Raw genomic sequence first — 21,189 nt, 5'->3', positions numbered from 1 at the left:
TTTCTCCAAACGATTTCTGGGTTTTGGATATCTCATGTGCTTTAGCCTTTCCACCAATTTTCATGGCTAGAGCACATGCGATGCTACCACAAATCAATAGATGAGGGCATTGGTTTTGAACATACATGGTGGTATTTGCAGCTTTAGCGCATAGAAACTTTAGAAGGCCTTGATCATGAAGCATGGCACAAACAAGTTCTACAATAGAGTGATTCTTCCTTTCAGCTACACCATTCTACTCAAGAGTGTATGGCGTTGTAGTCTCTCCCTTGATGCTAAGTTCTTTGCAATAATTTTGGAATTCATTGGATTCATACTCAGTCCCATTATCAGTCCTCAATATCTTGATTTTCTTTTCGAATTGGTTTTCTATCAAGGCTTTGAAATGTCAGAACTAGGTGAACACTTCATCCTTCTTCTTCAAGAAGTAGATCAAGGTCTTGCGAGAATAATCATCCACAAAGGTGTAAGTATCCTCCCAAGGAGTTTATGGGCATCATATCAGATATGTTGGAGTGGATCAATTGCAATATTTCTGTGGCCTTGCTATTACTTGAGGGGAATGTTCTCCTTGTAAGTTTTCCTTCGGTACATCTCGGACATACACCTTCATGCTCTACTTTGAACTCGGGCATACTTGCCACCATCTGCCTCACATCGGGTAGGGCCTTATAATAAAGATGGGCGAACCTTCGGTGCCATAGTTCAGATTGTAGAGATGCGTCGCAAGACATGGCTCCCAATGGACTTCCTCCAACTCGATACAAAGTGTCAACCTTGAACCCAAGAGTAAAAGCATCTTTAAAATTTCTTTTCCAAACACGTACCTTTCCATCGATAAAAGTGACCTTGAATCCTTTATCTTCCATTGCTGAAATGGACACTAGGTTCTTCTTGAGATCGGGTACATATAGTACTTCTTGCAAATGAATAGTGTTACCTTGATTCAATTGAAGGGTAACATTCCCTACTCCCTTCACGGGATAGGTGGCATCGTCTCCAAGGATGATCTCCAAGTTTGTCTCATTTTTTATCAGATTAGAGAGGGCTTCCTTATATTCGGTGTAGTGCCTTGAGGCACCACTATCAATCAACCAATTTCCCAAACTGTCCGGAGGAGAGGCAGAGGAGAGGGCCGATATAATATAGTATTCTTTTTGCTTATTGTTAACAACATTGGATTCATCATACTTGGAGTTCCTTGATTTCTTGGAGGGTGGACCATTGCCTTGATGTCCCGCATTCCTTTTTCCTTTGCCATTGGACCTACCATTCATTTGATCGTTGTTGTTGAGGTCTAAGTCACCAGGTTCGAGTTCGAGTTCGAGTTCGAGGACCTTGAAATTCGAATAAAGTTCGGCAACTCAAATTTTGTCGATAAAATTCGACATATAGAAATTCGAAAAAAAAATGTATATTAAAGATAGAGGGCAGATTTATACACTTATAAAGACTATCTTATTGTTAGAAATTATATTAATAATGGAGTCAAAGCATAATTCGATGAAAAGCTTGAAATGTATAGGAAAAATCAGCAAGTTATGTAGCACATGAAAATTGCTAATGAGTCAACCATATTGACAAAGAAATAATGAAAATTTCTAAAAGATACCATTTGATCACCAACCAAAATATGATGTACCATGTAACCATCAAAGCGAATAGAACAGTAAACAGTCATCAAATAAGAGTGAACAGCTTCCACATTAGATAAAAAGAGAGTTTAAACTTTAAACTTTAAAGTAGCAGCTAGCTTGGCAGTTTTAGGCTCTAGCAAATTGTTCATGCAAAAACTAAACTAGAACTCTAAAACAGGAACACAAGTTTTATTCTTGACGTTCCTGTTGCCCACTTGTTATATCAAAAAGTTCTATGTCATCAAGAGCAGTATGAGATATGAATCCGCTAGATGCTTCAGCACCAGATTCATCAGCGAATTCCCTGTCACTATCAATGTACAAATCAGCATCATCCATTGTTGCATTTGGAACAGGATCGATCCACGGAGTAGAAGAATTGGATGACTCTTTAGCCACATTCTTCAATGCCAACTGCAAATTACTACGAACATAAACAAGATCTTCTAATTTTTGAGATGACAGTCTATTTCTTTTTTTGGAATGAATGTGGTCAAAGGAACTCCAATTCCTTTCACATGCTGATGCACTTGTTCCTTGGCTTAAGATACGCATTGCAAAATTTTGCAATTCTGGTGCCCCTGAACCATACCATTCCGACCATAGTGTTGGATCACTTCTGCTCCTATCATACTTTGCTGATACTGTTCCAAATAATCCTTCTTCTAACCTGTATGCATTCAAGTTGAGAGTCTCAATCAGTTCATATACAACAAGATTCATATAATTGCAAGACATTAACAACAAGATTCATATAATTGCATGCAAAGGAATATAATTGCAAGACATTTACCTGTATGCTCTCAACTGACTTCTGATCAAACCTGCAATCTCTGGATCTGGATTTAGCTTCTCAATAGATTGGATAAGTCCATTCATGATTTCTTCGTCCCTATGTCTTGGCAACCCAAACAATCTAGGGTCCAAATAGCATGCTGCTGCGTGTAATGGACTATGCATCATCTTCCATCTATGATCAATTAAATCCCATATCTCCTTGTAATCAGCTTCCACATTATCAAAAGCAGTTGCAATGGCCTCTTTGCAACGATCAAGGCTTTCATAAACAAAACCCATACAAGGTTTGTCACCATCAACCATGTGGAGCACATTAACAATTGGGCCACAAATTTTTAAAACCTTGTTTGCATTTTCCCAAAAGCCATTATTGAGCACTATTTGTTCAACATTTCTCCCCTTAGTTTCTTTTGAGAGAGTAGATCTCTCCCACTCAGTGCTGCAAAAAACAGCTCTTAGGCTCGCTTTTTCCTCAACAACTCTTTTCAGAGTAATATAAAAAGTGGCAAACCTTGTATCACAAGGCCTCAACAACTCTTTTGATGCATTCTTCCTGTATATGCTCAAAGTGAGACGATGGTTGATGATGAAGTTTGAAATTGATTTGGCTCTTCGGATTGTTTCATTGACCCAAGGAAATTTGGCTAAGTCATGCAACATTAAATTCAAACAATGAGATGCACAAGGGGTCCAATAAATCTGCCCATATTTTTCCATAATCAGCTTCCCTGCACCAACACAATTTGATGCATTATCTGTAACAACATGGACAACATTTTCCACCCCAACTTCTTGAATCGCTTCATCCAAAATTCCAAAAATGAATTCTGATGTCTTCACTTGATCCATTGCATTCACTGCCTTCAAGAAAACTACCCCTTGAGGACAATAAACAAGCACATTGATCAATGGGCGATGACACAAATCTGACCAACCATCACTCAAAATTGTGCATCCTGTAAGCTTCCAGGACTCTTTAATATCAGCCAACTTTTCTGTCACTCTGTCTTTCGCTCTGTTTAGCAAAGTTGTCCTTAAAGCTTCAGATCCAGGAGGAACATAGCCCTTCCCAAAATCAATGGCCTTTTTAATTACATTTTTAAAATATGGACTCCTCGCCACATTAAAGGGTATTGCACATGCATAAAAATACTCAGCAACAGCGTCATCAACTTCCTGTTTCTCAACAGGTTTCCAGAATTGATTTAATGTTTTCGGCCCACCTGTTTTTTCTTGAGGAGCTGTAGAACTAGATCCACCAATGTTTGAAACTGAATTAATGGTGGAGGAAGACATGGCAATCTCCCTCTCAATTCGCTGCTTCTTATTCACCCTTTTCTGCCTTTGCATCTGTGAACTGGAATGGTCTTTCTCCACTTTGGCTTTTTGTTCATCAGTGATCTTAGTGCAGGCTTCAACACCACCTCCACTTCCATTGGTAATACCGAGAAGGTGATCCACTGCTCTAGTCAAAGTGCCCTTGAAATTATGTCCACACAGCTGACATGAAAGATTAGAACCATCTTTTTGGATAAAATTCCAAGCTACAGCAGTTGACTTTGGGGGTGCCATTGGAATTTAGAAGTCTGAAATGTCTGACACTTCAATGTCTGAAATGCCTGCAATTTTTTTTGAAATTACATTTTCGTTAGTCATCTTCAACACAGCCAAATCAGGCTTCAGCCTTCAACACAGTGAGAACATAATTAGAGCCTAGAGCCTAGAAAAAGTGGAGCAGAAATTGTCCTTTGGGTACTCTCAGGCTTCAGCCCACTAAAACATTTTGTTAACTGCAGACTCAAGTTTCAACTGGGCTGATATCATTATAATTTATTACAGTGGCTTGACATAAAATTACAGAGGTTTGATCTAACTTAACAGTGGCATCTTTGTGACATATGTTCAGCACTAAACGAATCAGTTTATTGGCCTGTAGCAGCTTAATTGAAGGAGCAGAATTGGTTTCAAAAACATTTCCAGCTCTGTCAATTGGTGTCATTAATGAATCAGATTTCTGATCAAGGAGAGTCTGAATTTGAAGGGGGACCACTGGTTATTTGATTCAGATCTGTAGTTTATTTTTTGGAACCATATTATTCGGAGCTACAGCAGTTTATTTGGTCACACAAACATCTCCAGATCAGTCCATTTCAGATCTGTCCATTACCAATTTACCACCAGTCATAAAGGGAATGAATTGCAGTCTTCTATTGGCCTGTAGGCTGTAGGCTCAAGGCTGTAGCAGCTCTTTAAAGGACAAGTATATTACAAATTTACAAGTATATTACAAGTTGTATTTTTATCTAATGTTTTGTAGACATTAAAGTAGTCCCATACAGGTTTATGCATCTTTCAGACAATGAATAGATCATAGAACTTGCACATGATGATCTCAGTCCAAAGAATCAGATCCATGATAATGTGCAGCTGGACAATGAAGAATTCACAATGCACAATCTTGGTGATGGTGATCTAGTCCAAACAATGGACAATATTATAGATTTGAAAATAGATGGAAACAAAGAAGAGATTGAAGCTCCTTTGGAATTTGCAGATCTGAGCAACAATATTGGTATCTTCAGCCTTCCAGTAAGCCCAATCATTGTAGATCTGGTGAAGAAATTGGTTGAAAGTGACAACTTCAGATCTGATTTTACAGATTGCAGCCCTTTGTGTGAAGAAAAAATTAGCATTTTCAGCCATCCGCAAGGTGAAGGGACAACTGTCCAAAGGACAAATAACATAGACTAGATTGATAATTATGCCAATTTAATGCAATTTCCAGATCTAGACAACAGCTATATCAGCCCACTCCAGGAGTATATTGATACATCTTGTAGCGGTTCCTTTTTGTTTACAGGTCCATTGGAAGACATGGCTGTTATGCAAGTGCCTATATACATTGTTAGCTCGCTGGTCACAGAGATTCATGCATATGAACAACTGATTTATATTATATATTTGTTCTATATGGTAATCAAGCATAGAGGGAGAAGTGTATGGACTGATGCATTCTTGAGGTGGTTGCACTAAATCTTTCAATTCACTGAAAAGTGCCACTTCAAGTGAATTTAGAGTAGCAGATGAACACGTCCACTGGGATAGTGGTTCACTGGTTTCAATATTTTGTCTTGTTTTTGGTTTAATTATAGGATTACTCATTATTAGCATTAGTCATTATTGTTGTCATTGTTGACATCAATTAAATGTTGATGCAAACCTTTACTTTGTTTCTAAACATTGGAAGAGTCGTCTGAAGATGATGTTCCAATGTGAGCGAATGGATCAAAAACAAATTTTCTTGTTAATCATTTGGTGAGGAAAAGGGACATAGGCGCAGCGAATTCTATGCTTAGTGTATTGACTGTCAATGAGTGGGGTAGATTGTAAGGATGGCTGGTAAGAATGGGAATAGTTTGTGAGGAAATGCAAATTAGAACTCCAGTAAGACGGAAACCAAAAAACTTACAAGTTACAGCCTCAGGCACAGCTGACAGCACACGGCAGTTTTCTTTGTTTCTGGAAAAACCCGAGCCCGTCAAGCCTTCAAGGTGTAGTCTGTAGACTGTAGTCTAGACTCTATGGCGTCTGCGGCGGCAATGAAACCCTAGCCCGAGCCCGTCAAGGTGTCCGTGGTCTCTGTCGTGCGTCTGCGTCTCTGTCGTGCGTCTGCGGCGGCAATGGAAACAACAACGAAACCAATGAACATTGAAACCTAAGCTAAAACAGCAGCACGCATACCCCCGGCCCGAAAAAAACGAATTTTAACGCATCTCAACGAATTTCATCGATTTTAATGGCGAATTTAATCGACAGAAATTCGAAATTCGAATACGCGAATTTTAATGGCGAATTTTATCGAACAAATTCGAATGAGGATTAAATACGGCGAATTTCGAATTTTAAGGATTAAATACGGCGAATCCGGTGACTTAGGTTGAGGTTGCCCCTGGAGTTGTTATGATAGTCATCATCTTGAGGTGTATCCCTTCTATTGGACATTGCCTTGCATAGTGGCCAAACTTATTGCAAATAAAGCATCTTCCCTTCCTTCCATTTTTGAATCTTGGTCTTCCTTGACTTTGCTTCTTTGAACCTGCATTGTTCTTCCTCGAGAATGCAGTGGGGTTGCTTCTATTAGAAGGCATTTCTTGCTCCACTATTCTTGTTTCTTCTTGAATGCATCTCAACACCAATTCTTCAAACCTGGGAATTCAATCATTGTTGAGTGTAGTGGTTCTAAACACATACCACTCAGGTGGGAGTCCTCCAAGGGTGGAGAGTAAGTTCCCTGTCACGAATGACTTCTCCAATCGAGAGTAGATCATTCTTGAGGTCAATAATCCTCAAGAAAAAGGATTGAATGTCCTCGTCGTTGCCCTTCTTAATATCCTTCAACTTATTCTTGAGAAATAGAATTTGATTGATCTGATAATGTAATCTTAGACAATTATTAAGGTATTACAGAGTCATGTGCATGGATCTGCCTATATTACTTTGTGCAATGGATCGATAAGATTGTAAAATACATAGACAATGAAGCAATTAAAGAAACATAATAGACACACATAACACAACAAGATAATCAAGGAGTTCACCCAACACTCCTGGGCTACGTCTCCTGGTCCAACCTTCAGTGGTGACCTCTCTATTATTTCTTCAAAAACAGAGTTTTACAAAAGTGAGCTCAATTTGAGTCTCACACACAGATACAAATAGCAAGGCTTTACTTGGATCCCCCAAGTCTTTATGAGTACACAGACTCTCCTCACTGACTCTCTGTCTCTGTTTGCTCCCTGTCTCACCACTACTTGCCTCTGTCTTCTATTAGTCTGTGGCTTTAAAGCCAATCAGCATTGTCTGGTTGTTTCTCCTTCTCGGGCTCTCGAGCTCCCGGCCTCTGTCCGCTCAGATCCCCCTCTGAGCGTTAGCAATCATTGCTAAACGCCTTCAGGGATGGTGGCCACCTATTCTGTAATAGAATGGACCATCGGACCTTTGAAATCAGCAAAAATAGCGTTCTCTGGTTACATAGAGAAATACACTAAAAACTGTGAAAATTAGCTAAAATGCCATTTATTGGATTTGAAATGTTATAAATTCCACCTTATAACTCCATCGGGTCCACCTTTATATCGCTTATCGCATCTCCACCGTTGATCTGAGTGATCTTGATCCAACGGTTGAGATCCATTTCGGGCGGCGCATGCGTATGGGGGTTAACCGCCTGAAAAGGGTGGTTTTCTCTCTTCGGCACTTGGCCACGTGGTAGCCAGTGTATGGGCTCGGGTGGAGCCCGGCCAGAACCACTTACTGCCTACGGCCCACTCGAAATCCCGCTTGTTTCATGATTTTCCTTTGTATTTAAAAATACATTAAAACATTGAAAATCCTGCAAAATGGCTCACCTTGGACTTGAAATAATATACAACTGCATTAATAAACCCTTTCGGGTTTGGTTTCATCGCATTGACACATTTCCTTTGTATTTCATTCATTTTAGTGGAAATGTGAAATACACAGGAAAATGCTGTTTTCCGGATCTGAAAATATATCAAATATCATTCATAATTTTATCGGGTCCGGCTATTGCAGTCACAGTTGTTATCGGCCCTGCTCCTTTGCATAGTTCCGATGCGATATTGCGATATCGCAATCGCATTTCACTGATCCTTTGGGCCGTTTGTAAGCACTCCTCTATAATCGCCGATTGCGATATCGCGAGTTAATCTGGACCATTGATCTGCGCACATAGATCAACGACTCTCGTTTAATCGCGCTGATCACTATCACATTTCCCATAGAGCTGCCTCCAATAGACTCTGCTTGCCATCGCCGATTGCGATATGCCGATCAGATCTAGACCGTTGATAGGCAAGATCCGACGGCTTCGATGCATTGTTTCTTTGACCTCCGATAGGCTCTGTTTTTTTCGTTTTCTCTATGTTTTTGCCTCTCGATAGTGTAATCCGTCATTTCTAAGAGTTCTTCTTTTGTGATAGTTTTGATCTTTAGAAGACTTAGAGGGTTTTTTACGATCCATTTCGATCACGCCTTCCCACTGAAAAAGCTTTTTGACCACCAAAAGTTGGTTTTTAAGCATCAATCAAGTGAGGATACAACTTCCTCACTTGCTCGATCTCTATCCATCTTGCACTACTTGGTTTTGAACCTTTGAGTCTGATTTTGAGGTACTTAACATCCCCTCTGCGTGAAGTTCTCACCTTCTTGTCCAGAACTATATCTTCCTGCAACTCATTGAGATATTCAGGCAACAGATCATCAATAGAAGGCAACTGACTTTGCTCTTCGGGATCTTCAATCAATGAAGGTTCAAACCAATGTTACTTGGGAGCGGGAGCGGAAGCGAGGAGCGAGAGCGGGAGCGACCATTTTCAGAAGCTCCCGGTTTGGGAGCGAATCCCAGAGCGATTTTTTAAAAATATATATATTTTTTATATTTTTTAATTTTTGATACATATATGTCAACAAAAACATGTAGAATGATGAATTAGATATAAAAAACATAAAAAAGCATAGATTGAACCATATAACAACAATCATCTAGAAGTTATAATCTTCATCAACCACGTCCGCAAGTTAGTAACATAGTAACATACAACATATTGAGTCTCATGATTCATCAATCTTAAAGTTTCAAGCTTTCAAAATTCAATATATAACATTTATCATCATTGATCACCAAAGTTGTACTTGTAAGCTAAGTGTAACCATTACAACAAATAATATCTAACATGAAATGAAATGTTATAAAATGAAACGAAATGAAACAACTTTCAACTTTCATGAAGCATCATATTCATAATTCATTACTAATGAGTTATAATTGCCAACTTCAAACTTAAATTCTCATATATTGTTTAAAAAAATATCATAATAAATATGAAAGAGTCAATAGTTATAAAAGCTACTAGAAACTAGAGAAGAGAAGTAAATCTATTATCTATTTCTTATGCTTGGGCCTCTTGCCACCACGAGAAATGTCTAATTTTTTAGTCTTGTTGCAAAATCAGGATCTTTGTCATTAATATCACCCTCCAAGCATTAATATCCAGAGGTATCTTTGTCATTACCTTTGTATCTGTATAGGGATCTTTGTCATTAATATCACCCTCTAAGCATTAACATAAGATAGAAAAAGCATAGCATGTCAAGTCAAGATTTTGTTTGAGTGATGCGTACATTTTTAGAAGGGTCATGATAGAGGAGTTCGACAACCAATGTCACTAACATCAAGGTACATAGAGGGATTGGTACTCTTGATTAAATATGAGTTCCATACCCTAATACATGACAAAATTCAATGGAAACATTGCAATCCCCAATCCTGAAATCCTGAAAAACTGATAAGTCTGCTGGATTTTGAATGAAATCTAAAATTCTACTTTCTCCATATGAAATCCAATGAGGACGAAACCACTCTCAAACATCCTAAGTCATTTCATGGTAATGTTAAAAATTTAAGTAAAAGGATGAAAATGAAAATTAAAGAAAATGTCACTTTTACTTTAAAAATTTAACATTACCATGAATAGCATATCAATACTAGGGCCTAGACTTGATCATTAAGTTGCCCCACTCAAAAACTATTTGTTTCTTTCAAAACAAATTGCATTTCGAACATTACTACAAAAAAAAAAAATGCAAAAAAGGCAAAACGCTCCCGAAAACGCTCCCGAAAAGGGAGGGAGCGAAATTTTTTTTAGGGAGCGCGCTCCCGAAATCGAGCGATTTCGGGAGCGCGCTCCCGACCCGCTCCCGCCCGAGCGCGGATCGGGAGCGGGAGCGAGGGGGGGGGGCGCTCCCCCGCAACACTGGTTCAAACAGTCTCAAGTTCTCTGCATTAACTACTGAATAAATGTGTATGTAAGCTGGCAAATCAAGGCGAAAAGCGTTCTCACCAATTTTCTCAAGTATCTTGAAAGGCCCATACCTTATTGGCTTCAGCTTCTTACCTTCACCTTGCATTCTGTCTTTGCTGATATACAACTAGACTTGATCACCAACTTGGAAGCTATGCTCAATTTGATGCTTATCATGCCTTGCCTTGTACTTGGCATGGTTTCCTTCTAGCCGTTCCTGCACTGCCTGGTGAATTTCTTGGATCTGTTCAATGAACTTGGTTGCTTTGTCCACATCACTGTGTCCATCAACTGCTATGTCTTTACTAAAGACAAAATCCAAGGGAGATCTTGGTGTAAAACCAAAACAGGTCTCAAAAGGAGATCTCTGTGTAGAAGAGTGTTTAGCATGGTTGTAAGCATGTTGCACATAACACAAATGTTCATCCCAAAGCTTGGGATGCTTGCTGCAATAGCCCCTAAGCAAGTGGATCACTATCCTGTTGACCACCTCTATTTGGCCGTCTGTTTGTGGATGAAATGTTGTGCTCTTTTTCAATCTGGTGTCCATCAACTCCCATGGACTAGACCAAAACTTCCCAACAAATCGGGAATCTCGATCAGATACAATAGAAGTGGGTAAACCAAAATGAACCCATACATGCTGAAAGAACAACTTTGCTGTTTGTTCAACTGTAATCTGCGTGTTACAAGGTATTAAAATACACATTTTGGTGAACCTGTCCATAATAACATATAAATAATCATGACCTTTTCTAGATTTTGTCAATCCCCCAACAAAGTCCATGGAAACACTTTCCCAAGGATGAGAAGGAACTGGAAGTAGAGTGTACAAGCCTAGTTTTCTATTGCTGGGCTTGCTTTTAGCACACATGGTACACCCCTTAATATATCTAGAAACCGTTTCATGCATTCTTGGCCAATAACAGAATCTTTGCAGCTGTGCAACTGTTTTACTTACACCAAAATGATCTGATATTAGAGAAGTGTGTGCTTCTCAGATTATGTTAACTCTTTCAGTTTGAGGAATGCATAGCTTTCCCAAATGATACAAGAGTTGGTCCTTAACATGATAATCCAATTCTTCTACTTGTTTTCCATGACTTAAAGTTGCATATATCTTTAAAATCTATATCTTGAGCATATTGTTCAATGTAGCTTTCATGCAATACTGAGTTATGCTTAAGTATAGTAGATGCATTTATGATTGGTTTGGATAACATATCTGCAACTTTATTGTGTATGCCTTTCTTATATATGATGACAAGATGAAAATGTTGTAGAAAACCCATCCACCTATAGTGTCTTGATTGCTACAATTTAGTTTGTGAGTGTAAATATTGAAGTGGTTGATGATCAATATGTATAACTGTTTCTTTGCCCATTAAGTAATGTTTCCACTTTTTCACACTCTGTATTAATGCATACAATTCTTTATCATATGTGGGATAATTAACTACTACAAAATTAAATGTTTCAGAATGATAGCATATGGGTTTATCATGTTGCATCAACATTGCTCCCATGGCATAGTCACTGGCATCTGTTTCAATCTCAAATGGTCTTTGAAGATCTGGCAATGCTAGTACTGGTGCTGTACTAATTTTTTCTTTCAAGGTGTCGAAGGCTTTCTGCTGTTTGCCTCCCCACTGAAACACCTTGTTGAATCCTGTCAAGGCATGTAAGGGAGCTGCAATCAAGGAAAAGTTAGCAATAAACTTCCTCCAATATTGTGCTGCTCCTAGGAAGCTCCTAACTTCTGTAGCAGATTTGGGTTTAGGCCAGTTCACAATGACTTCAACCTTAGAGGGATCTATCTTCAATTCACCACCCCCTACAATATGACCCAAATAATTTAAAGATGTTTTGCCAAATTCACATTTTGATAACTTAACATAGAGATTTTCTCTTTTCAAAACATCTAGAGTTTGCTTTACATGATTTAAAGTTCTTCCCATGTTTTACTAAAAATAAGAATGTCATCTAAATATACAATTACAAAATCATCAATAAAAGGTCTGAGTACATCATTCATAACTCTCATGAAAGTGGCAGGAGCATTAGTTAAGCCAAAAAGCATAACTAGCCATTCATATATCACTTGCTTTGTTTTGAAAGCAGTCTTCCATGCATCTTGTTCTGCTACTCTGACCCGATGATAGCCACTACGCAAGTCCAACTTGGAAAAGTAAACAACTTCTTTCAACTGATCTAATAGATCATCAATGCGAGGGAGAGGATAACGATTCTTGATTGTTATTTTATTTAGTGTCTGTAATCAATGCACATCCTCCATGAACCATCTTTCTTTCTCACCAACACAATTGGAGATCCACATGGTGATGTGCTTGGTCTGATGAACCCTTTATCGAGCAGCTCCTGTACCTGCTTCTTGATCTCTGCATTCTCTAAAGTGGATAACCTCTACATTCTGATGTTAGGTAATGGAGCATCTTGCTGCAAATGAATATCATGTACTATTGCCCTTTTGGGTGGCAGACCTTTAGGTTCTTGAAATAGGATATCATATTCTGAAACAACTTTTTTTAAATCATCTTTCTGTCTAGCATCACAACCTTTAAATGCATTGGTTTTATCAGGGGTCCTTTCCTTTACAACCATTAGTAAAAATTACTTGCATGAATTTACAATTCTTTTCATTTGCCCTGAGTTTATGAGAGTGTAGTTATTTTTGAGCTGATGAGCTCTTACAATATATTCTATTCCATTTTTTGTGAATTGATACTTATTTTTAGTTCTATAGAAAATGGCTTTTCTATCATACAAGTAAGGACTTCCTAAAACAATACCACATATATCCAGGGGAACTATATCTAACTCAACCTCATCTACAAAAGTTGACCCAATAGAAAACCTAAGTTTACATTGTCTAGTCACTTGTAACTTTGCTTTATCACATACCCAACCTCATGGATATGGCTTCTTGTGAGGTGTTGTTAGTAAGCCCAACTTCTTTACAATTGTTTCAGAAATCAAGTTTACTTGTGAAGCACTATCAAACAAAGTATCAATCTTTTGATGCTTGGAAATAACTTTAATATGAAAAAGCTCATGTCAATAGATTGTGCAGAATTACTTGTAGATGCTTCAGAATTACCTGTGGCTGTGATTGTTGTTTCATAACCTGAGTCTGACCCCAAATCCTTCTGAATAGTAGCAGCAATCTTTTTCTTCTTACCACCGAACTTCTTAGGTTTCAGCTCTGGCTGCAAAGACCAACAATGTTCATCATCGTGCCCATCCTTCTTGCATTGAGTGCATGAAGGCTTGTCTTTCTGTACAGTGTTTGTCTTCCTCTCCTTCCATTTTTGCTCCTTCTTTTCCTTGTTCTTGCTTGCAGAGGGTTTTGATGATCCCCCAATCTCTGGGTTCACATTCTTGCCTCTAGCCTCTAGATGTGTAGCCTGAAATGATACATCATCTAGGCTAGTGGGGTTAAACATGAGAATGGTGTGCCTCAAATAGCTATGTAGACCACCTATATACTTCAGCAAAGTTTCAGGTGAGTCTAGAGAAATGGCTAGAGTTAAAGCTCTTTTTCTAAATTCCTGGGTGTAGCTTTGTACACTTTGGCCCTTTAATTGGCGAAGAGTTTGCCAACTCATCATTGCTTTCTGCATATAAGCTAGTGGATAGAATTGTTTTTTAATGGCAGAAACAAATTCATTCTAGGTAGAAAGAATTTTACCATGCTTCATCAAATCAGCTTGTGTCTTGCCTTCCCACCACACTAGGGCAGTTCTGTAATGACCCATCTATTTATACAATAGAATAAAGATTTAATATTAGTATCAATCATTAAATAATATAAAGTTCTAAAACTTTATATTAAATTAAATATAAATAGAACTCTATAATAAATAAATATAAAATCAAACTCTGTATTAAATATAAATATAAAACAAACTGTATAATAAATATAAAGTTAAACTTTATATTAAATATAAACAATATAACGGGTCGATAAAGCGTGAGGGATTACAAATATCTGATGGTCTCGAATGCATGCAAGGCGTGTCGGGAGGAGGGAAGGCGGTGGCTGCAGGTAGGAGGGCGGTCACTGCCACGCAGACAGTTAAAAACCGGAGAACTGAACCGAGAAGGGGGTCGAACGACGGAGTTGAAAACCAGGAGGAGGAGTTTAGCAGTGAAGAAAGTCTGCCATTGGAAGAGCTTTAATCAGTCTGAGGTTCTGGGCACGGGGGACAGTGAGCTTCTGTCAGAAGCTTACTGGATTGAGCAGCCAGTCTCTGCTCAGTCTGGCTGGGTGGAATTGGTCTCCCGATAATTTGAGCAGAGCAGTAGCAGCATCATCAACTTCACCAGATCAGATAGCAGTTCAGGTAAGTACAAAATCAAAATTTTTTACAGTTCCTGTTTTCCAGTTTTGGTTATTACAAGTTCCTCCAAGGCGAAGGTTGACCAGCTGAATATTTCTCCTTTCTGAATTAATGTTATGCACACTGCAATATACATCAATCTGTCTAATTCAGTTATCTAGCTTCTCTACATTTAATTCACCATCATAAATTGGTAAATCAAATTTCACATCTAATTTAATCACAACAATTTTCTTCTTTTTCTTTTCAGGGCTAGTTTTATGTGAAGAAGATGATGAGGATGGTGATGATGGAGTAGATGGTGGAGAGGGCCTCTCTTCTTTTCCTTTGCCTTCTGGATGGCCATCTAGAAGAGGTTCCTCTGCTCCTTTTTCTGTTTGAGGTGCTGAAGTGCTTTCACCTCGGCCTTTCTTAAATTCTCGATACATCTCTTCCACCATGGCTCTCATGGTCATGAAACTGTCCATGAATTAAGAGTCTGATTTTGATGAGGTTTGTTCTGCCATCCTCCTCCTAGGATAGACTCTTCCAATTTTTGGATTAGTCTCAACAAGTTCTCCTTCTCCTAGTTTGAGCTTTGACCTAGTTAGCATTCAACAATCCAGCACAAGCTTGTCTAACCTTAGCAAACCTAAAGCTCTGATACCACTTGATCTGATAATGTGATCTTAGACAATTATTAAGGTATTACAGACTCATGTGCATGGATCTGCCTATGTTACTTTGTGCAATGGATTGATAAGATTGCGAAATACATAGACAATGAAGCAGTTAAAGAAACATAATAGACACACATAACACAACAAGATAATCAAGGAGTTCACCCAACACTCTTGGGCTACGTCTCTTGGTCCAGCCTTCAGTGGTGACCTCTCTATTATGTCTTCGAAAACAAAGTTTTACAAAAGTGAGCTCAATTTGAGTCTCACACATAGATACAAACAACAAGGCTTTACTTGGATCCCCCAAGTCTTTCTGAGTACACAGACTCTCCTCACTGACTCTCTGTCTCTGTTTGCTCTCTGTCTCAGCACTGCTTGCCTCTGTCTTCTGTTAGTCTGTGGCTTTAAAGCCAATTGGCATTGTCTGTTTGTTTCCCCTTCTTGGGCTCTCGGGCTCCCGGCCTCTATCAGCTCAGATCCCCCTCTGAGCGTTAGCAATCATTGCTAAACGCCTTCAGGGATGGTGGCCACCTGTTCTGTAACGGAATGGACCATCGGGTCTTTGAAATCCCCAAAAATAGCGTTCTCTGGTTACATAGAGAAATACACTAAAACTGTGAAAATTCACCAAACTGCCATTTATAGGATTTGAAATGTTATAAATTCCGCTTTATAACTCCATCGGGTCCGCCTTTATATCGCTTATCGCATCTCCACTGTTGATCTGAGTGATCTTGATCCAACGGTTGAGATCCATTTCGGGCGGCGCATGCGTACGGGGGTTAACCGCCCCACGTGGCAGCCAGTGTATGGGCTTGGGCGGAGCCCGGACAAAACCACTTACCACCTACGGCCCACTCGAAATCCCGCTTGTTTCGTGATTTCCCTTTGTATCTAAAACTACATTAAAACATTGAAAATCCCGCAAAATGGCTCACATTGGACTTGAAATAATATACAATTGCATTAATAAACCCTTTCGGGTCCGGTTTCATCGCATCGGTGCATTTCCGTTTTATTTCATTCATTTTAGCGAAAATGCGAAATACACAGGAAAATGTTGTTTTCCGGATTTGAAAATATATCAAATATCATTCATAATTTTATCGGGTCTGGCTATTGCAGTCATAGTTGTTATCGGCCTTGCTCCTTTGCATAGCTCCGATGTGATATTGCGATATCGCAATCGCATATCGCTAATCCTTCAGGCCGTTTGTAAGCGCTCCTTTGTAATCGCCGATTGCGATATTGCGAGCTAATCTGGACCATTGATCTGCGCACATAGATCAATGGCTCTCATTTAATCGCACTGATCGCTATCGCATTTCCCATAGAGCCGCCTTCGATAGCCTCCGCTTGCCATCACCAATTGCGATATGCCGATCAGATCTGGACCGTTGATCGGCCAGATCCGACGGCTCCGATGCATTGTTCCTTTGACCTTCGATAGGCTCTGTTTTTCTCGTTTTCTCTATGTTTTTGCCTCCCGATAGTGTAATCCGTCATTTCTAAGAGTTTTTCTTTTGCGATAGTTTTGATCTTTAGAAGACTTAGAGGGTTTTCTAGGATCCATTTGGATCATTGATTAGCATTACTAACCTTGAACATTCCGACCAACCTGTCATATATCTCCTTGGAGGTCTTCAATTCGGAGATATAGGCCACCAGATGCTTGTTAATGGAATCCCTGATAATCTTCTTCGCTTTGACTTTAGCCTTATTGTATTTGGTCTTCACAATAGCCAATGCATTTGAAGGAGGCTTAGGGATTTTACCCTGCACATAATCCATCACTTCCTTCTCTTCCAAGGTCAAATCAAGAGACATCTTCCATTCATGATAGTCAGATTTATCATGGAGCTTGTCTTCAGCTGGGAAGTAGGATGAGGAACCCATTGAGTCTTTTGTCCTTTTCCAACTGTCTTTTGGTGATTGCTCTTTCACTCTTGCTTGGGCTTCGTCTTCACCTCAACTCTAATACCATGTTAATTTTAGGCAACAATGGTATGTTCTATTCTTTAGAGCAATTTTACTTCAATTTCTTTATTAGCCCAATATCAATATCCAGTTTAGCAATCACATCAACATGATAGTAAAATGCAAATAGAACATAAACATAAACAGTAGAAGACAAGCCAAGACAAGAGGACACAAGATGTGGCACTAGCCAGGGACAAACCCCAATGTGGGGAAACCCTTGATCAATTCTTTTTAGTCTTCAATAGTTCAACAGTGAGAGAGATAGTACAATTTACAAATTCTGATTATTTATAACAGCAGCAAAAGAGCCCTAACTAGAAAAGTCAATGTTGGTCAACAGGGCAGATTTGACCCTCAGAGATTTGGTCAACTTCAGTCAACTTCGGCCTCCAAACAACAAGATGAAACAACCCTCAAAACAGTCAAATTCAACCCAATCAAAGTCTGATCAAACAGTGAACTTGTGGTCAGCCCTAACCACAATCAACGCTGGTCAAACAACCAACGGATTGCCTCAATTTGTGTGCCCAGAAATGTGGCTTGCTCAATCATAGATAACCCTCACAAAAACACAATCAAACAAGTCAACGCTTGGTCAACACGGTCGAAATCAACCTTTTGGAAATTCGGTCAAACCTAGGCAACATTGAAACAGAAAATGTCCTTCCTTTCCTTCGCACGTGTGGAGAGAGGAGCTTCCCAGAAATCCGTACCCAACCAGATGAGGGGAGAGAGAGATGTGTGAAGATGAGTGTGTCCAAATGAGGATGAGGCATCATGTATTTATAGGCTAACGTTGAGGATGCACAAACGTGATTGTTGGGCTTCTAAGTCTACATGAGTTTGCTGGCCGACCTTGACAATTTGTCCATAATATAAATAAATTCATATCTTCATTTGTACATGTCAGAATCAGATGATCTTTAGATCAATCCTACACCTCTCAGAGAGAGGAATCCAAGAAAAATATCAGCTGTCATAAATAAGATGACCCATGTGGAGTTTGGCCCTAGTTGCCAATTTTAACACAGACCTAAGGCAACACTCAGATGTGCTCAACATCATCAACATATCCATATAGTCTCAAGTATCCAACAATGGGTCTCAGATCATAAATTACTAGCTTATGCAACATACCAATAGACATATCCACGTTCTATATGGCTTAAAGAATATAATGCAAATCAAGAAGTCAACTCATCGTGGGAATAGATCAAAACTATTTTTGAAGAGGAAGCTCTCTCAACTGTGTTAGAGTAAATCATTATGGCAGGTCTCTGCTAGCAAGCTTCCCTTGAGAAGGAAGTCTTCATCTTCCTTTTGTTATACTTCTGATCTCAAGAGGTGGAATCATCTTAGTTGCAAGGATCAACTCCCTCTAGCTCTGAATGCCGAGATAATCTTGATCCTGTCAGAAATCGATTGTTAGCTTATAAAATCAAATATCAAAGACATACCTTCAATCATGAAGAGAGATCATAGGTCGCATTATTTCTAGCATGCCAAGTCCAAGGGACTTGCTAGAATTCATATGGAGCCTTCTTCAATCCATAATCATAAGTCTTCTATTCATGTGCCTTAGAGTTCTCCAAATATGCTTCTTCCTTAAGTACATCTTAGAGGAAGCCAAAAAATGCATCAGGGAACAGGAGCCAAGATCTCATCATAACCCTCTCCTATCGAGAGCATATTCCTTATCCTGGTTTAGTATCACAGAAGCATCAAACACTACAACATCTTTGTCATTAAGAACGGTCCTTGAATGAGGGACTTGCAACTTCAATTTCTCCTTTTCTCAAAATATCTCATTGTTATATGATAATGTGCTCCCTCTGAATGGGAGGTTTCTTCAATCGTAATTGTTAACCTGGGAGGCTACAATCCTTTTTCCAAAGTCTGGGTTCTTTTGCATGGCTATACATCTTTCACAATCTCGATATAGAGGTCTTGTTCCTCTTGTACATCAAATATACCTAGAGACCCCAAAACCAAGGCAAAAGTAGTAATAGTAAATTAAATAAACATAATGAAGGTGTGCCTGATGATGAGGCAGGTCTATCTTTCTTCTATATATGAGAGCGACTCCTTCATTTTCCTACACCAACTCCCTCTTGGAGCTAACCTACACTATTCTTTCACTTGATGATCCTCTAGATGGATCACATCTCATACAAGAAGTTAGTGAAATAAATAAAATGCTCATGCAGGAAGAATCACCAATAACTGAAAAGAATAAATGAACAAAAGTACTTAACTTTAATATCAATTGTTGGAGGCTCTCATCTCCCTCTGAGTGCACACGCTTCCATCAATGCTCCACATCATGATGATCTTTAAGAAGGATCAACTTTCCTTATCCAAGATGTTAGTAAAAGAAGTGTACAAATATTCGTGTAGGAGGATTAAACGATAGTCTAAAAACGACAAATCTAAACAAAAGCAGTGCCATAACATAAGCCTTGAAAAAATGCTTATCTTTAATTAGTCTTGAAGGAAGCTGTTAGTTCCCTAGTGATCTGACTTCGATGAGTTACCACTTTCCATCAACCATATGCCATTAGCAGAAGAAATGCATCTTCTTGCGTACCACCTGTATTCTTTATCTTCTTTCATCGGTAGCCAAGACCAACCATCAACGATGACCATTGAAACTACAACATATCCTTCTCCTAGTGTTTCTATGAATTAGAATATCTAATAAGAATAATTTTGAATCATACTAGGCTTTCAATGCTATAGAATCCAAGCTATATCCAAAGCCACTTCAAGGGTTTCTCTCAAACCCTAACTTTGTCTTTGAAAGAACGAGCCTTCCTAGGGTTTCCTTCAAACCCTAGCATTCTTTTAGATCTCTACCGTCTTATACTCTTTCGGTCTACTTGATCCATGGGTGTCTTCACAGAGGTGACCTTCAATGACTTTCCTTCAGCCCAACTCTAATACCATGTTAATTTTCCTTAGGGCTAGATTGTTCTTTGCTTTAGATAATTTCTTTTACAAACTTTTCATCATTTACATATTTCATTCACCCCATAACATCATAACATTATTAGAAATTATGTAGAAAGAACAATAACATCAATGCAGCGGAATAGTAAGGAACGATAGAAGAAAGCATGCACAATAGAGACACCAAGATTTAGTCAGAGACTAGGGAAAAACCCATAATTCAATTCTTTTTCTTCTATTAGATATTCATCAATTGTTCAACTAAGATACAAAGTACAATAATAATGAGACATCATAAGAGCAAGGTTACCGTCACATTAGGTCACTGCAAAATGATAATTAATGCCACTGTCATGCCATATCGAATGGCACTGCTATCAAGGTTTCTGTCATCCTAAGAGCATGGACATTATCATTATGGAATAATATCATTGCTTTACATAAATCAGGATCACAGTCTAGTTAGGGTTGGATCAAGCTTACAGTGTTTGAGACTTTGTCATATGAATCTCACTCAATCTTACATAACTTACTGTCTTACGTTAGAATGTAACTCAAACTATAATGTATACATTCTATGTGGAATGCATACCACTTTGCAATACACAAATATATAACATACTACTGTAGCGTGTCAAAGGAACCGAATCATAATGAATATCACTGTACAGTGCCAGAGAACCAAATGAGTGTGTCAAAGAACCAAATATCTACAATGTTCCAAAGAACCAAATCACTGTGCATATCACTGTAACATAGACCACGATATTTCTGTAGTGATAGATAGCTGCCATATCTCTGTGAGCTTGAGAGTGAGCCATCAAACAAATATGTGAGCCATCTAACAGATATGCCATTGTATAGGCATATGATGCCAAAGATAACCACGCCATAGATGCGATGTTATTACGATGATATA

General features: G+C 38.8%; 2 protein-coding genes across 3 annotated transcripts in view; one reads left to right on the top strand and one right to left on the bottom strand.

The window, feature by feature from the left end:
- The window catches only part of LOC149263519 (ATP synthase subunit B), a 372,029-nt gene that overhangs the window by 287,487 nt on the left and 63,353 nt on the right, over positions 1–21,189 (top strand). The window lies entirely within an intron of this gene.
- LOC149263520 (uncharacterized) lies at positions 1,827–4,007 on the bottom strand. The gene is made up of 3 exons (XM_089456715.1): positions 2,431–4,007; positions 2,160–2,307; positions 1,827–2,051 (listed from the first exon to the last, which is right to left on the bottom strand). The coding sequence occupies exons 1-3, from the start codon at positions 4,005–4,007 to the stop codon at positions 1,827–1,829; spliced, it is 1,950 nt and encodes a 649-aa protein (XP_089312841.1).

This window comes from Pinus tabuliformis, chromosome 6, assembly GCF_031772625.1.
Source record: "Pinus tabuliformis cultivar Carrire ecotype Pingquan chromosome 6, CPIR1, whole genome shotgun sequence".
Classification (NCBI taxonomy): domain Eukaryota; kingdom Viridiplantae; phylum Streptophyta; class Pinopsida; order Pinales; family Pinaceae; genus Pinus; species Pinus tabuliformis.
This window is presented reverse-complemented; position numbering and strand designations above follow the sequence as displayed.